Below are 19237 nucleotides of genomic sequence, written 5' to 3'. Positions count from 1 at the left end.
TTGGATAATCTAATTTTCCCGTACTAGTGCTTACGTGGAAGATTTTTTTTGTTATTTTTTTATTTTTTATATAGGGTTTAATTTATTAGTTAAAATTAGGGATGTAAACAAGCCAAGCTACTAGTGAGCTATTCAACGTTCGATTCGATAAAAACTCGTTCGGTAATTTAATGCACAACTCATCTATCTATCTATACATATATAAAAGCTGATCCGTTGGCTAAAAATTTTTTCCGTCTTTTTACTCAATATATATTTAGAAGGTTGATTAATATATGGAGCAGTTACAATTTTCGGAGCGGTTACAATATATCTAACAAAAGCTACCACCATAATTATGCATAATAATCAATACTAAATAATTTATTGTGGAAATTAACATCTCAGTTTGTACTAAAATCACTCTAAATAGTTAAATGTAGATATTTCATTAAACAATCCAGCTCACTAATCTATACATATATAAAAGCTGATCCGTTGGCTAAAAATTTTTCCCGCCTTTTTACTCAATATATATTTAGAAGGTTGATTAATATATGGAGCAGTTACAATTTTCGGAGCGGTTACAATATATCTAACAAAAGCTACCACCATAATTATGCATAATAATCAATACTAAATAATTTATTGTGGAAATTAGCATCTCAGTTTGTACTAAAATCACTCTAAATAGTTAAATGTAGATATTTCATTAAACAATCCAGCTCACTAAAATTGTTCGAGTCTCTTCTTTTTTATTTATATCTGACTTGGCTCTAAGAGTTTAAACGATGTCACACCTTTGATTATTTGATCTATGATTTCTGAAGTTTATATTTCCATCTATAATATTTCTCTGGTTTTTAATTCTTTTGGATGATTGACTCCAATAGTATTGTAGCTCATGCATTTACTATCTGGTGTTTTTTTTCTGGTTGAAATTCATGCAATTACTATCTGGTGCTTTTTTTTCTTCAATTCATGATTGCAATGTCTGTGACATTGTAAAGACTATGATTTTGTGTTTCTATAGACTGCTATACAATTATTTTTATGACATGCTTGTGTAGGATGTAGATAAGTCACTTACTTATGGATGTTCCTTAACCAAAATTTCCTTTTAAAATTTGACTAAATCTGCTTTTTGGTATATTTGTAGTCATACAATTGTATGGGTTTTATAGATTCTAAAACTTGATGAGAACTGACAATGAGATCCGAAGCAGTAGCCAAAAACAACAGCTTTATACATTGCACCCAAAACGTGGTATACATGTTTTGGAATGGAAAATTCTCACAAGCCATAATGCAGAACATCAAGTCGTGATACCAAAGATGACACCGGAACCAGCTGATCCAAGACTATCGTTCAAGTTTCAACGGCGGTAGTTTGTTATTATAGTTTCTTATGCAATGACTATAGACAAAAGTCAAGGTCAATCATTTTCTCACGTGGGTTTATTTTTTAAGAAGCCTATTTTTTGGCATGATCAATTTTATGTAGGTGTTTTAAGAGTTACAAGCTGAAGAGGTCTAAAATCTTGATATGTAATAAAGACAAGGTAGGTTATTCGTCTACTACAAATGTTGTATATAAAGAAGTCTTTCAAAATTTATAATAATAAGATGTTGCAGTTGTCTTTTGATATGTTACCCCCCTCTCCCCGTCTGCCAAAAGTATGACACTTTTGATTGGCACAAAAATTGATGGTGATTTGTATACACTTGAGAAAGGGTCCCACCATTATATGAAATGAGTGGTTGTGATTGAATTAAGGTGATCTTTTTTTGTAAATAAGAGGGGTATTTGTAATGTAAAAGATAAGGAAAATATGTGGAATCATATTCTAAAAAGTAGAGTGTCATACTTTTGGTTGACACAAAAATGACAAAATTGCCATATTTTTTCATGGACGGAGGAGGTATTATTTTTATATTTTTTTTGAGAAATTTAAAATGTTAATCTTAAAATATATCTTTAGTATTAATATAAATTGTATAACAATTTCATAACTTTTATTTCATGTCTTACTCAACTACTTATAAACGTACTATGAACTTTTATGTAAATAGATAAATTTTAAAATAAATTAAGAACTTTTTTATTGTCTTATAACTTGTATTTAATTTTAATAATATTCGTATATATTTTGAAAAATAAATTAAATATATGAAATTTCAACAAAATACGTATCCCGTGCATCGCACGGGTGAAACGCTAGTTTAACTATACAAGCCAAGCTTGAACATGACGATACTCGACTTGTTAGCTCGTGAACGAGCTCGTTAAATGATTTATCTTAAAAACATAAAATTATTAATTGAATGTCGTATATTTTATACTATAATTAGTAATATTTGGATTAAGTATCTAATTAACATCATTTATTTACAAGAAAATAGTAAATATGTTACATTGTTGTGAATAAAATATCTTATAGTATATTAGAAAATTAATTTATATATTAGAAAAATAATTAAAATTTAAAATTTAAAAAACTCGATTAGGCTCGGTATTATATTCGACTCGATTAAAGTTCGATCGATAATCAAGCAAACAGCTCGTTTAGCTAAACAAGCCAAACTTGAGCAAAACACTATTCGGCTCGACTCGGCTCAATTACACCCCTAGTTAATATCAAATTTTATTGATGTAGCCAAAAAAGGAAGAAGATTAAAGAAGAAGAGAAAAAATCTAAACCAACCCTTGAAAGCACAGGACGCGATCAAGGGTCATGCCTCGTTAAAATCTACTTAACGAAAATTCAATGGGAAAAACGTTAAGTAGGAAAAAGAGTGCATGTCTAAGCCAAAAACACAAAGATGCGACAAAAGAAAAGGAAGATAGGTTAACATCACGAATGGTACGAGTATTAGTCGTGGTGGCTGTAAAGAATATGAGAATATCATCCGCATACAATAAGTGAGTGTTGCGGCTCATGCGCATCGGAGACAAGCTACCAGCTTCCACACTTTTAATAATCATACAGTTGAGGACTTCCTCGGCAATACCAAATAAAATGGGAGAGAGAGGGTGCCCTGCCTAAAATTATTTATTGCTTTGGAGTCTTGTAACTTAAATAAATACTTCTTTTTATTTGTTTACATATTAATCAAATATTAGAATTAAAATACATAAAACATATACTTGATTATGTATATATACATAAAATTATATATGTGCCTATATAATATATAAAAGGTTTAATATATATAATAATTCGATATATTGATGTATATCATGAAATAATTAATATGAATTAATTAATCATCTCACTTTATGTTTATATAAATCAATCAATCAATTAATAATATTTTATACATAGTTTTAATATGAATTACAATAAATATTAATGTATCTATGAGAATGGATAATAATCTAAAATAATTACAAATACATAGTGAAATAAATATCTTTATACACTATGGAAAGCAGATGGGATCCTCTGTCCCACAATTTAGTGTGCACCACTGTATACCACTCTTAATTTATCTATTTTATAATTGTTTTTTATAAAAATAAAAAATATTATTATATTATGAATTCTAATTAATATTTATCACTAAAAATTAAAATTTTAAAAAATCATATACCCTAACTTTAAATTAATGAATCCAAATAATCAATTATTAATTCAAATAAATATAAAAAAAATAATTATAAATCCTAATTGGATGAGTGAACCCTTGTTAATTATCTTTTTATAATATTGAAGCATAATAAATTAAAATTGAAGAAAACATAATTACAAATTATAATAAATTAAGATTGGTACACGGTGATACACACAAAATAGTGGGACAGATGATCCCAACTGCTATGGAAAGTATAAAATGGCGAAGATTTAGGTTCCTAACTAACCAAGTTCAATTGTTTGGATTATCTCCAAATCACGTGAGGATTTATTTTCAAAATGTATGTGTTGAGCTAATAAGTTCGATGTTATGAAAAGTTAAAAGTTTACTATTCATACTTAAAATGTTTTGCTCTCTATTGGTTATATTCTTTTACCAGAATATTGTTGGCTTCGCCAACAAGAATTGTGTACGTACACCAGAACTTGTTGTCTTGAAAAATTCAATCACAACCAATTGTAGGGCAAAAGTTCAGATTATTTTTAGTTTGCATGGAATGACTTTAAAAAAAAAATCATGTTATTATACTATTCAAAGCGTGAATTATCTTTTCAGAAGATAGCTTTCAAAATATTTTTAAATGGTTCAACCGACTTAGTACATTAGTACTCAGCCATGCAAATATTTCAAAATCTTTTGCAGATTGAGCAGCTGGTGGTGACGTGCGAGGCTGAGGAAGGCGTTGTTGTTGATAATTGAAAAATGTTATGTTATGCTTCTACTGAAATAAATTCTCTTGGTGAATATCTTATGATGCCTAACTATGTTGATACTTCATGGACTATTTTATGTGAATTCCATTTTTCATCGTTTTCCACAACGATTGTTTTATGCTATGTTTGGAATGTTGTTTTGGTCTTAGACCTTCAAACTTTTGATCCTGCCATATATTATAATGTTGTGCTTGTTATGTTTTAAATACAGCGTATTTTTCAATTAATAAGATGATGCCCGACTCTAAAGACACATTACTCATTTAATTCAAGTAAAGCCTAACACCCCTGTCACATATCCCATTTCTTATTCTCCCGAAAAACTAAGGTGTAACATAATTGCAAGCAAATAATAAATAAGATGGCTCATTTAATAATTAAAAGTTATAGTATGCAAAAAATAAATTTAGACCTATCAATTATCAACAAATTGAAATAATAGAAAAAAAATATTTGTTTTAGTAAATAGATAAGTTGAAAATAGACTATTTTTTAAATCAAATATTTAAGAAATTTGCAAAAATGACTTTGAAAAGAAAAATTATTCACTTTTATTTTTCTTTTTTTAATATATGTGGGTTCATATTATATAAATAATTTATGTAAATTTGTCATAAAATTTATCAATTTTCTATAAATATATTCATTGATATTATAATTTATATTCAATATTTTTACGTGTGTGGGTGCATGTGTTTATACATATAGTATTACTTCCATATATATATTTATCAATATATATATATATATATATATGTGTGTGTGTGTGTGTGTTTTAATATTTAGCAAAAGATAAAAAATTAGTTCAACTCATGCTATTTAGTATACCGTACAAAATGATTCAAATGTCTACTATAATCAATTCTATATACAAAAGGGAGAAGTAGCAAATGGCCCACTATCATACAACCCCCTAACACATTTACCTCCCTATTTTTTAATTGTGGATTGTTAGTCCCTCAACATCTCATAAACAGTGCAAAAACTTCCATGTTCCTGACGGGACACTTAACACCATTAAATATTTTAAATTTTTTTTTTATTTCTTATTTCATTATAATAATTGTTAAGCAAGATACATTGCTACAAATATTTCTACGCAAACCTCAACCTTAATTAATAAGTAATAAACAACTATCATTAAATATAAATTCGCATTTTTTGGGAACAATTGACAAGTACGCAAAGATTAAAATATGTAAAATTGGATGCTCGTAAGCTTTCACATATTTTTCTCTATCATACCACTTGGATGTCATGGTCAATAGATCATGCTTCTTTGAGAAATAAATAGAAGCAATTGAATGAGCATATTTTAATCTTTGGGTATTCGTTGATTATTCCAAAAAATACAAATTTATATTTAATGATAGTTGTTAATTACTCCCTCCGTCCCACGAAGCATGACACAGTTTTCTTTTTGGTCTGTCCCACGAAGCATGACACGTTTCTAAAAATGGCAAAAAATTTACCTTTTATTCACATTTTTATTTTTTCACATACCACACTTAACACACAAAATATCAATTTCTTAATTTCCGTGCCGAAAAGAATTGTGTCATGCTTCATGGGACGGAGGGAGTATTAATTAGGGTTGAGGTTTGCGTAGAAATATTCGTAGGAGTGTATTTTGCTTAAAAAATATTATAGTGAAACAAGAAATAAGAAGAAAAAAAAATATTTAACGCTGTTAAGTGTTCGTCAGGAACAAAGGGGACTTTGCACTCTTTATTAGATGTTGAGGGTCTAACTGCTCACAATTAAGAGATAGGGGGATAAATGTGTTAGGGGATTGTATGATAGAGTGTTATTTGCTACTTCTCCCTATATAAAATTTAGTTCAACTCATGTATATCACACAAAATGATTCAAATGTCTACTATAATCTGCACTATGTACAAAATGGTGAAGTGTGTCTATATATATATATAGAAGTAGTGTTACTATATACATATATATATATATATATATATACTTTAAATTATAAAAATTAGTACAACAAAATATCAATACTTTAATTAATTACTATGAGTTTTAAGAGTGGAGTTAAGTGGCTATGTTTATTAGGTTATTCTTATGAGCTTTTCAGGTCATCGGTGTGCTGGGGTGTGGGATTTGGGGGGTGCGCTCTAGGATGTTTCACGTGGCTAGGCCTTCCACGGCTTGTTCTCTCCGCAAGGTTAGTTGGGGTCTTTTATCAAACATTTGACAGCATAGGCGGCACCTCTTGCTCCGACGTTGTTTAAATATGTTCGTGGGATTTTGGTGCACTGGAATCCGGGATTTGAATACTACTCGTGAAGCTTCTTTGGTGGCCTCTTTCGTTTTGGCGTTGCCCAAAGCCGTTTTCGGGGCTCTGGTGCGTTGGAGTTCGGGATTTAGGTGGCGTCGGTCTGCCCGTGCCGATTTTCTCTATTTTTGCCCCCACTAGGCTTCTGCTCGGCTCACGTCGTAATGCTCCTGCTACTGTCGATTACAGGCTCACAACCTGTTGGGAACTTTATGGAATATCCTAATCCTTGTTTTGATGATACCAAAATCCATAGGCCTTAATTGTAATAGACTAGAACCTTCTGAACTCAAGTGTTAGAGTTAATTTCTAGTATTAGTTTGCGGTTCTAAATACTGAAGACTGAAGAATGAAGGACTGAAGACTGAAGACTGAAGACACCAACTGAAGTATCAATTGAAGAATCAGTTCGGAATTGATTACTTAATGCGTGCCACGTGGATTCAGCGGACTGATACTAAAGTCAAGTATCAGCTAAACATTCTTCCTCGGACTGAACCTCCAACGTTCAAAGGAAGTCACGGACTCCAAAAGTACAACCGCATTAAATGCAGAGATCTCAGGATCATCCCTCTCTGCAGAGGTCATTCCTATTTGGTGGCTACTTTATCAGAGACGTCACATCTCCTGCTCTTCAACATAGTCGTTCTCACCAAACAAGGAACCTCGAAGATTGAAGCCTCAGCCCAAATTCGAAAAGCTCTCCAACGGATGAAATCTTGAAGACGTTCTCCGCCAACAGATCTATTCAAGACCTCTCCTATAAATGGCGCTCGAGGATCACTTCAATCTTCATCGATTCAACAACATAAGCTGAAACTCTGCCAAAATTGTTTCTTAGCCAAAAGCTTAATCTCTCCAAAGCTTGAATCGAAGAAGAGAATACCAAAGCCAAAAATCAGTCACTGCTGATTACACACATTCTCTTAGAGACCTTAGGCAAACCTCTGTTTACCCAAAGCCTAGGTCAAAACTAACTCCAAAGAACTTGTTCTTTGAAGTTTAGTTGGCAAGATTTCAAACCTCCCTTCGAGTTACAGAATTGAGTGTTTGAGCAGAAAAGGAGTTCAAGAAGGTACTCTGACTCCGTGAGATCCTAGTGCAAGGTCGTGCTAGGAGTGAGAAATCCAATGCGAGTGAAGTGTTGGTACTGAAGATTGGATCTTCAGTTGATTCGGTTGTGTGTACCCGTCTAAGCACACGGATAGGTTTGCAGTGCACCAGTTAAGCACATGCAGAGTGGATTGTTGGTCTAATCAACCGACCGTGGATGTAGGAAGTGTTTTCCGAACCACGTAAAATTCTTTGTGTTGTTTACATCTTTCAGTTTTACTTTCATACTTGTGTTCTTACATTTGATAAACTGAATTCTGAGTAACTGCAAAGAGAAACCTAGTACTAACAACATGCTCAACCGAGGCTATTCTGAAACAATGTTATTTCCGCTGCGTATGCTACCAGTCTGACTGATCTATCCTCTGATAGTCAGGAAGACTTGTAACATCTCTGTTTTAGCAAACTCGACTGAAGCCTTAACGTGCATCAGTTAAGTTCCAGTGACTTAACTGATAACTCCTTACTGAAGAGTATTTCAGTATCAGTCGTTCATCCCTGTTTGGTCAAAACTCCTTTCAGTCAACAGGCGTCTAAGTTTGCATGAAAAGTTTCATTTTGATCTCGATCTTGAGATCCCTCTGATTTAGAGGTGAAAAATAGCCTATATGTGTATTCCCCCGCCCCCCATACACCTATTCGAGATCCTCCGGACCTAACAATTGGTATCAGAGCAGATTGTTCGCAAGAACATTATGTTTCTGATTGGGTTCTAATTGAACTAGATCATTTTTCTCAAAGGTCTCGAAAAACTTTTCTCTTTCAAAAAGTACTTGCTACTTGCTCTATCTGTTGTTACCCTGTTCTCTCTTTTTTGATGGAGACTAACCATAGCAGACTATCCTCTCTACCTATGTTTAGTATTGAAAAATACGACATATGGAAGTTTCGGCTTGAAAGCTTTCTCACCGCCCAACACTACCGAATGTGGGAAGTCATCACCAATGGACCAATCATCATCACCGAAATCATCAAAAGAGTTCCCGTTGACCCTAAATCGGGATCCATACGATGAGGTCCAGATCAAGCAGAAGGCTGACTTCACCACAGAAGAAAGGAAGCAAGATGAGCTAGACAACCTCGCCAAAAGCATCATCTCCGGCACAGTTCCAGACAAGCATGTCACCAAGATCATCAAGTGTAAAAGTGCAAAGGAGATGTGGGACATTCTTGAAAGAATGTGCGTAGGAATCTGAGGAAAATCAAGGAGAATAATCTATCGATAGCTTGCCAGAAGTTCGACTCATTCCTCATGCTCAAGAATGAATCTGTCGACGAGATGGAATGCAGATTCAATCAGATCCTGAATGAAGTTCAATCCATCTCGAAGGACAAGTACACTCAACGAGAAATCAAATGAAGATTCTTCGAGCACTGCCACGAGGAGACTGGCATATCTATTCAGTCGCTCATCAGAACAAGCCTGGATTCAGTCAGCTCCCGACAAACAAGCTCTTCTATAATCTCTTGGCAAATGAGTGACACGCACCCGTCGTGCGGTACGATCAAAATACTTGTGTTCACCCTAGATGGATGATACACGCTCCTACGTCTCGCAACCAGAAACAAGTCTTAGTGGCAAGTATAGGGTCGAATCCCACAGGGAGTGAGGAAACACTTTGTTCTCCTGATGACAAACTGAGGTGTCACTCGGTCTCAATTTGTATACTCTGCACAAGAAATTAAACAAAGATCAATAATAACAAGGGGTGAGGTTGTTCGGTTAGGTCATAACTGTTGTCAACATTTATTTCGGTCATAGGCATACTGATTATCCGTCCATGATCTGTATAGACTCAAAGAGTGGCCCAAAGACATTGGGGCGTTTCAAAAGACTATACTTCACACTTAGGATGGTTGATCCCATTGTAGTCACTTGGTCCGAAGGTCACATAATCCCCGATCACAAGGCAGTGCTTCACTCCTCCTTAGATGGTAGTCATACCCGTTACTCACCAAGTATGATCCTCATCAACCTTCTCTCCCGAGGTCCCCAACTCTGCACTTTGAGTGACACTATGCCTGCCTGGACACAACTATTTCTGGCTTGTCAGCCGACCAGTCATAGACATGCTTACGGCGCAGAAGTTACCTTCCTCGTTTGATAACCATGGCTTTATGCCTCAGTCACAGTTGATGGATAGTCTCTAGAGAAGCCCAAGACTAGGGAAGGACAGTGTATCCCATCAATCCTTTCCCCACCTTCCGGATCTACAACGCCTTTTGTTGACGCTGCTCAGCTACTCGGTCGTGGGTATACCGGTTGTCACGCCCTGGTATACCCTGGCCTTTGCTTGACACGGACAGCGTTTTACCGAACGGAGATCACCCGTTAGGCCCCTACTGTCCATGGTTTCGAACAGATCCTTCCAGAACCACGAGACTCAACCGAAAGAACAAATGCCTCACGAATGTTTACATGTTGACAATAATTATTTTCACCCCCTTAAACCTCACCAATGGAATTACTCACACATTGCAGTAAACATAAATGCAAAATTAATTAAACACAACATGTAACAAAAGAGAAATGCTTGAATAAAAGAAATAGTACCTAAGGCCACGAGCCTTACGATCTTGTTCTTACTCGAATTGAAAACATAAATGATAAATTACTGGAAATGCAAATTGTTTGGATGCCACAACTCGGCGGAATTTAGAGTAATAAACTAAGTAAAACAAAAGTTCAGTGGGGCAAAAAGCTTCTTCACGCAGATCGTCTTGACACTTTTATACTGCAAAACGGTGGAGGGCTAACCCTAGCTGCGCCGGCTTCATATCTTCATCGAGATCTTCTTTCCTTCTTTAGCGCAATCCTTGATTGATCCGATTGGAGATATCTTCCAGCTGCATGCTGTAGTCAACCTTCACCCTTTTCCAGATTCTTCCAGCTCTTTTTCCGTTCTTCCATATTCTTCCATCAAATCTTTCGGGATCCACTTTCCTTTCTCGGCTTCGGCTACCTGCTTCTCCTTGTAATGGTCAGACGGATCACTTCATTCGGTTTGACTCATACCAGGTGGGTTGCTTCGGGTTCCCATACCCCAAGTCAGACTTGAGAGGTACTGCGCTTAGACTCCATGCTGGCAAACATAATATTGCAATCTGGGCGTGGTAATGCCCATTCCGACCACATTTCTTCTGTTTCCGCTCCACTGGATCTCCCTTCCTTGACAACAAGGTTTTCCCCCGGACGGACCTAAACTGACACAAACAAAAGAGAAAAACAGGGCCAAACGGCCCGAAAAGTCGAAGACGCATCACACGTACACACTTAAACCATACTTGTCCCTCAAGTATATAGGTGGATTCACAGAAGACACGGACGAAAAGATGAAAGGAAAGAAATAAAAACTCCAAGACACGAAACTTGCACAAACATTAGGTTCAGATCGTACTAACATGCGTCATTCAGTTTAGTCTAAACCACAGACCAGAGAGTAATGAATATGCATAAAGTGCGATAGTAGCTTCTCTCTCACTCAAGTACATAGTTAAGTGTATACACTCTTACTTTGCTGTACCAGTTCTTCTACGAGTTTGATTGAAAACTACAAGTAAAGCACACTAGCATGACTCATCAGAAGGGCTTTCATTCGGTTGTAATGGGGCATACGGAGCAAAGGTGAGATATGTATAGTTAAGTAGCTAATTCAATATCACCCATACCCAGCATGTATATTCAGTAAAACCACAACCAATCTTTTTATTCCCCTGTTTTAGTAGGGGTCAACCTTTCTTCGATTTTTAGCAACTATTATCATCAATTTTTTTTTTGTGCCCAGATTTTCTTTCTTCTTTTCAATGCCTTGTTCACCATTTCATGCACCATAACAATTCTTCCTTTTAGATATAATCTTATCAACAAAAAAGGCTCAAGAAAGAATAAGTTCGGCTCAAATTGGCATAACAAGGGATTTTATCACATTTGTCAACAAAGAAAATTCTGGGGCCCTAATCAAAGAAACATGCCCTAATCATGCAAGTCATCACTAGCAGTAGAAGTTTTCAAACAAAAGCCAGAGTCTACTAGTACTAGCAAAGTCTCACCAGAGATATGCAAATTTTCACAAGTATGGCTCTGATCTCACTGGTGGGGTACTATCTGTAAGCTCACAACTACTATCATGCACATCATACTCATCCACCAAATCATACCATAACCAAAATCAGCATGCATACTCTCATCACCATCAATCAGTGCAAGCAAGTCTCGACTCAAACAAAATACTCTAAAGACACTAAAACATAAAATCAAAAGATAAAACAAAACCTAATCTAAAAGTTCAGGGGGGGAGAGAACCTAGTCATTTTGGTCGGAGGGCTCACCCGACGCCTTTCAGCTTCTCCTTGATAGCCTTAAAACCAGCCTCCATCGCCTTGAATCCTTCTTCCACGGTATCCCTCAGAGTTGCCACTTCTCCACCCAACATCAACAGCTTATCCTTGATCTCCTTCAGCTCGACCGTCAGCGTGGCAATCTCGCTACTAACCAAGCGAGATGCTCCCTGTTCCTTCATTGCTTTTTGTTCGGGTCTAACTGAGCTGCCCTCCGGGTAGACCAGACGGTGGCCACCTTTCTCATCAGCCTCGACAATCCTCCAACGTACTAGGCGCCCGATATCAAGGAATTGGGTCTCCGCTACAGCTGCTTCATCTGGGGCCTCAGCATTGAAATCTGTAATAGCCCACTCTTTTATTTTATTATTTAGATCAGTAATTACGATATTTAATTATTGCACCTTCCAGTTATATTAATCTAGTGATTAATATTCAGTTAATTCCACTGAGACGTGAGATGATCATGATTTATTTATTGAAGGAGACAATAATTTATTTATCAAACTAATAACTAACTTAGTAAAGTCATGTTATTATTTTACAAGTGATAGAAATATTATTCTATTATCTTCTTGAAGTCGTGGATTAATTTCGACTTGTTAAGCTAATTAAAGCTACGGATTTAATTTAGAATTATTTACAACGCAAGAAATCAGATATTGAAGTACGAGATTTATTAGAATAATTAGTATTCGACTATGGATGCGCGATATTACAGATACTAATAATCAGTTACAGAATGATCGAAGTAGAGGGATTTTTGTATCATCACATCAAAGCTTTTACACTTACAATCACCATTTTTCCTACTCCTACAATAAGACTACCCTATTCCATCAAAAGGAGGAAAAATGGGACGTGCGGGAGAGTGCAGAACAGCTGCAACAGCAGCTCACTCTCCCCTTTCCTCTGCAGCTACAGCAATTTAGACCATGTCACTCAGCCACCCTACAGCCCATCACCTCAGCCGCAACCTATGACTACACCACCTCCTCTAAAGGCAGCCACAATTCACTTCCTTGTAGTATCAGCCAACAACTCCATCTTTTAAATCATCAGCCAAGCAATTCCCATCCACTTCTTCACACGCCAACAACAAGAGAATGAGAGAGAGAGCTCATTCAAGCTTCTGCTTAAACTTAAGGTAAGCCTTAGCTTGATTTTTCATCTTCTACCATATTTTTTCTCCTGCAATTGTGACAAAGCACATCACAACTTATTTCAGCAAATCCCCACTGAACTAAAGAAAAATGCATCAGCCAACCAAGCACAAAATACACAAGGTATTTACACCATCTCAGTTCAGTTCAATTCCATGCTTCATACCATCAAGCATATGTTTTCAGTTGTATAGAAATACAAATACTACAACTATAGAATGATAGAGAACTAGATGACTAGCTCAACCACAATTTATATATGCTTCTTCACAAGATAAACGATGAGAATTCATATGACAACAGAAGAAACCTTTGCCTAGTTTTAACCTCTTGCATAATCGATATATAGAAACCAAGATAATCACATTTACATCGAACCAGAAAGAAAACAAGAAAACTTTATCTTGTTTAACTACATCCTATTACTTTAGTTTGAAACCGAGCTGGGAGAGCTCGGCTTAGGCTTGAGTGTTGAATTGAGGACCAGTGACTGATCGACGAGGGGGAGGTGTGGACTGCCGAGAATGATGGTTCGGAGAGTTAGAACCAAAGGGAATTTCTGTCCCGATGGATAGAGTGGCAACGACTCGAGACGGCGTGGAAACGCGGTGAAGGAACCGAGCAGAGCAGCGCCAACAGTAGGGCACGGCCTCGCCAAAGAGGTGCAGCGTCAGCGGCATCCATGGCGAACAAACTCCAGCAATGATGACCGTCGTAGAAGACGGCGAGAACCCACAAGCTCCGGCCAGCCAAGGGGAGAATGAGGCCCGACGGAACGGTGAGTTTCAGGCGCGATGAGCCTAAGAGGCAGAAATTAGGGCTCCTTTGGTGGTACCTGAAAGTGAGGAGCGCCGAGAGGACGGCGCCGTAGTCAGGGTGCAGCATTGACTTCGCCGGAAATGGCAGAGTAGTGACGATTTTAGACGGAAAACTAGGGCTCGATTGAGGGTTGAGAAATCGAGGGTGTGGAAGGGATAGAGAGAAAAGGATTAGAGAAGAGAATGAGACAGGGATGAGGACGCCACTCGTCCTCGCCGGCGGTACGAATTTCAGAGGCGGCGACTCTCTCAAAGAGAGAGAGAGAAATCGCAAACACAGAGAGAGAATTAGGGCTAATGCTGTGTTGAGATAGAAGAGTAGGAAGAGAGGCGTCGGACTCAGGCGGCACGACGTCGCCGGACGAGAAGCTACGGCAGCGAGATTTAGGGGAAGGAGAAAGGGCGGCTGCTTCAGTTAGAGAACGAGAGATTGACAGGCAGCCGTGTGAATTGTGATAGAGAAGAAGAAGGGAATAGGGCCTTTCTAGGTGGGCTGATTATTGATCTTTTTTTTTTGGGTTGCCTTATTGTTTTTCGTATGGGCTGTCTGATTTAATGATTCCCAATTATGTATTTATTGAATGGGCTGCCTTATGTTGCTCCCATTTAATAATTAGATTGCACTAGTTTTTTTTAGCCGATTAAAGGCTAATTTAGATTAATTATTAATTGGATTTAGTTAATTTTAATTATGAATTAATTTAGAACGAGTTTATTTAATTAGTAAGCGAGTTAGCATACCCTCAGATGAGTGGATTAATTAAGATTAATAATTCGATTTCATAAGACGAGCTCTAACCCTATAGTTTGGTTTATTATTAGAATTTTTAGAATTATTATCTCAGTATAATAATTAAAGGAATATGAGTCATGCATATTTATTTTACGCATTCTCATTTAATTGAGGACTTCACTCAAGTTAAAGTCTTACCTTATATTCTCGAATTAAGGGTCAAGCACAAGAGTAAGAGCTAATCAAGGAGTCACTGCACTGTAGTAAAGTCTTGCTAGCAGGTGGGTTTACTTTCATATATCAAATGAGTTTAATGTTATACTTGAACAAGTTATTTCGTTGCATAATCTTTGAATTGAAAATTATTTCAACTGTTGTCTTGCCATAAATGTTTAAATTTTAGTATGATATCTATCTGCTTTGACTTTGCCAATGATGCAATCGAATTCGGGTCCTGAGCAGTTGATAGCTATCCTGCCAGGACTAGTGTACACCAGTGATCGTGAGTCATCGAGCGGGTTGGCCGGTCAAGTGTCCGTGAGAGGTGGCCACCTCTCCGGCACACAGTTCCAGACATGATAGATTACGAGAGAACTTAGATTACAGTCGAACTTTAAGAATCATAAATGAATTTAGTAAGCTTGGGCCTATTTAGCTAAAACTCCCTTGTTGTACTGTTTATGATGGCATGACAATTTACAGTTTCAAGAAGCATATTTATATTTATACTTAGGCATACGTGCCCATTGAGTACTTTTGTACTCAGCCCTACATATATTTCTAAATGTGTAGGTTGAGCAGTGGCTGATGAAGATGAAGTGATGAGCGGAGCTTTTGTCTTTAGATGAACGAATGTCTTTAGATGAACGAATGAACTCTTGGATAGATGTCTTCATACATGTAATCAGATTATAATATTCCGCTGCATACTCTTATGTACTTTGTTATTTCAACAAAGTCGGATTCGTTCAAACTTACTAGTGATTTGAGTTGATCATTTAATATTTGTTGTTCTCTTTCTATCCCCGTTTCTAACCTCCCTCCCTTAGTCACGATTTCTCGGTTTAATTATTCTTAATTAAGTTCGGTCGTGACAAAATCCGTGAGTTTGTTTGCCAGAATGGTCACCAACGGGCATAGGGAGAGGTATTTGTTGGTATGGGTTACCCCATACTGAAACTGCATTGCCGCGATGAACCCGAAGTTCACCCTCTTCTTCTCCACCATGCACCAGAGCAGGAAAAGCTCTTGTTGCGTGACCACATTGGACCCTTCGATTCGGCCGTAGATATTGTAGGCCAACCAACGATGGCATATCTGTAGAGCGGGGTCGCGGATTTCGTTGGACTTGCTGCTGTTTTTCACATACTTGGCTCCTGTCGAGATTTGAGACCAGTAACGGTCAATCTGACTTCGCCACTCGGGTGGAGCCATGGTCTTAGTCTGCTTGTACTCATCTTCAAACACCTCCTTATCCTTAATTACCCCCAGGTGGATGTTCAAATCATTAATGGAAAGCGGGAACATCCTCACCCGCAGTTAGAAACGCAGGGTGCCCGGGGTTTCGACCGTGTAATTCCCCTTCGGTTTGAACTCCACCGTGCTCATAAATTCCTCCGACATTTGCTTGAACGCCAACACACTCCATCCTAAAACTTTCTCCCAACCATATTCTTAAAGTACCCTTCCACACGTTCTCTTATCCCAAAGTCATCCAACACCTCAGTAATCAGAAAATACCATGGAGTTATTTCCTGGTTCAGCAGAATAGCATACCTCTGGCTATCTTTCGGTATGACCACCTCCGCAGTGCTAGGTCGTACCAAGCCTTTGCGCTTCACACCCTTCGGCTTCGAGGTGATTGTACTTGTTACCGGCTTAGCAGGGGCAACCATGTCCTCGGAGTTAGAGCTTTCCACAGTCTGAGTCTTTTCTGGCTCTGCCTCTATTGGTATTTCCACCTCCTTGGCCTTTCCTTTCTCGGCTGCAGTAGGCTTTTTCTTGCTCCTGCTCTGTTCGCCTTTGGTTCTAGTCTTACTCCCTACTGGTGCTGGTTTGGCCTTGACGGGCAGTGGAGGCTTCGCAACATCAAGCTTCCTTTTAACTCCCGGCCTCTTGCTTTGTGGTGTCAGAACTTCCACCGCATCCTCTGGAATGGCTTCAACTCTCTCCCCTTCTTCAGCTTCCTCCGCTTCCGCCTTTTCTTGTTCTTCTTTTTCTTCTTCCTCCGTATCTTCGGAGGCGGTCCTCCCTTCCTGCATGGAAGTTTCAGGAATTTGCGGTTGAGGTTGGGCTTGAATAGGTGGTGGTGGCGCGACGATAGACCGCGCCGGAGTTGCCTTGCCCGTCTGGGATTTCTTCGATTTCTTCACAAGAGGTGTAAGTTCAGGCTCCTCTTCTCCCGGCTTCTCCGACTGTTTTGACTCAACGGTTGCCCTCCCGATCTCCTGTTTCTCCTGCTGTAAGACTTCAGCACGTCCTCTGTCCTCGGGCTGAATAGTCAACACGGGGTCTTCAGTGACCTTGGCAGAGGTCTCTTCCGAGGTGGTTCGCCTCGTAGCCCGCTTTGGAGGTGGGGGTTTGGTGTTCTTCCCTTTTGGTGGTTGGGTGCTCCCGGATCCTGTTCCCCCTTTGGTTTTTGCCATGATGATTTGCAGAGATCAAAGGTCAGGTATTTTTTTTCTTTCTTTTTGCGCAGAAGTTTTTTTTGGGGGGTTTTGTGGGAATTTTGGGAACAAGGTTGGCTTTTTAAAAGATGATCGGCAGTTATGGAAATTTAGGGTTTGGAGAGAGTGGAGATCATGGTGTAGCAATTTTGAAGGTTAGGGTTTGTGGGTGAAAATCGTGGGTTGAGGGGTTTAAAGAAGGTAAGAGTGGCGGTTATGGCAGTAAATTGGTTTCTAAGGAAAGAAATCATGGCAAAAAATTTGAATTTCAAATTTTCTGCTGAAACCGAAGGGTTCCCGTCACATCGCCGCCTGCCGCTGACACACCTACGTCGGCCTCCTTCGTAAGCCCTCAGCCAGAATATTCAAACCCCAACTCTCCACCTACACACTTTGCAACGCAAAGTGGGCTCGGATTCTCCTCTGGGCCTCCAACCTAAACTTATCATGGCCCGACTTCCTGCAGGGTTAGTACATCCAAACAAAACAAGACAAACTTAAAAGAAAAGAAACTCCGGTAAAGACCATACCGAAGAACAACACTGGGTTGCCTCCCTGATTTATGCTTAATTGTGCTAAATTTTGGGGTTTGTATGAGCTTAATTTTAAGATAATCTTCTGGAAATTGGTGCGTTTTATGTGTTGTTTTATGCTTTGCAGGAGATTTAGGTTTTATAGATGGAAGAATGCAATTTTGGAGATTTTTGGGCTAAGAATGTCGTTTTTAGCATAGCTCTGTCGCCAGTGCTGAGCTGACTTGAAAAGCCAGAGCTGAAGGCCCGCGCCAGAGCTGAAAGCCCGCGCTACTGAGCAGAGCTGCGAAAACAGCTCTGTACCAAAGCAGAGCCAACATTCAGAGCAGAGCCGAAATTTCCAGAGCTGACATCTCTAGAGCAGAGCTAAAATACATACCAGAGTAAACCCGGAAGAGCAGAGCTAAGTGCCAGAGTCAACTGCCAGAGCTGACTTTTTAGCTCTGTACTAGTCACCAGAGCTGACTTTCAGCTCTGTCATGCCGTTCCAGAGCTGACTTCCAGCTCTGACCACCTTTCCAGAGCAGAGTTATTTTCGTTAGAGCTGATGTTTTTAGCTCTGCCTTGCCGAGGCAGAGCTGCGAAATTGGCCAGAGCATGAGTGTTTTTCAGAGCGCGCACCCAGCTGGAGTTCCCTTATTTTACACGATTTTGTTGCCTTTAGAGTTCTACTTTGCATGGTAACTTTCATGGTGATTTAGGGAAATTAGAGGTCTATAAATAGGGTTTAGTTTTTATTATAAAATAATCTTTTGCCCTAGCTTTAGACGCCTTCGAGATCTTTTTCCTTGGCATCCGAAACTTAGGATTTATTGCTTTCATAGTTCTTTTTCATAGTCTCGAATTTTCATTGTTCTTAGTTAGTTTTCGATTTAGTTAAGTTTTTAGTTATTTCTTGGCTTGTGATTGCGTGACACGATTACTTGTTCAAGACGCTTACGGTATTTCATAATTCAATTTTATTTTGTTTAATTATGTCTACGTTTTGCCTTTATGTTTATGCTTTCTTTTTAATTATGCAATTTAAATTATGCACTTTAGTTTACGCCTAGATTAGAAGTTTTTAAATTTACAAGTATTTAATTTCATAAGTAGGTTTAATTTAAGTTATTTAAATTCTTGCCTAGGTTAAGTTTAAGTTTAAGTTCAATTTAAGTTTGATTTAAGTTTAAGTTTAAATTCAAGTTTTAGTTTAAATCTTCTTTTTATTATTTTTCCTACGACACTACTAGAAGCCCTTTAAGACTTTCCTTGT

At 37.9% G+C, this 19237-nt stretch overlaps 1 protein-coding gene across 1 annotated transcript; it reads right to left on the bottom strand.

The window, feature by feature from the left end:
* Positions 1 to 16432: 16432 nt before the first annotated feature.
* Positions 16433 to 17428, bottom strand: LOC131023193 (uncharacterized). The gene has a single exon (XM_057952738.1). The coding sequence runs from the start codon at positions 17426 to 17428 to the stop codon at positions 16433 to 16435; it is 996 nt and encodes a 331-aa protein (XP_057808721.1).
* Between the last annotated feature and the right edge of the window lie 1809 nt (positions 17429 to 19237).

Source organism: Salvia miltiorrhiza, chromosome 4, assembly GCF_028751815.1.
Source record: "Salvia miltiorrhiza cultivar Shanhuang (shh) chromosome 4, IMPLAD_Smil_shh, whole genome shotgun sequence".
NCBI classification, from domain to species: domain Eukaryota; kingdom Viridiplantae; phylum Streptophyta; class Magnoliopsida; order Lamiales; family Lamiaceae; genus Salvia; species Salvia miltiorrhiza.
This window is presented reverse-complemented; position numbering and strand designations above follow the sequence as displayed.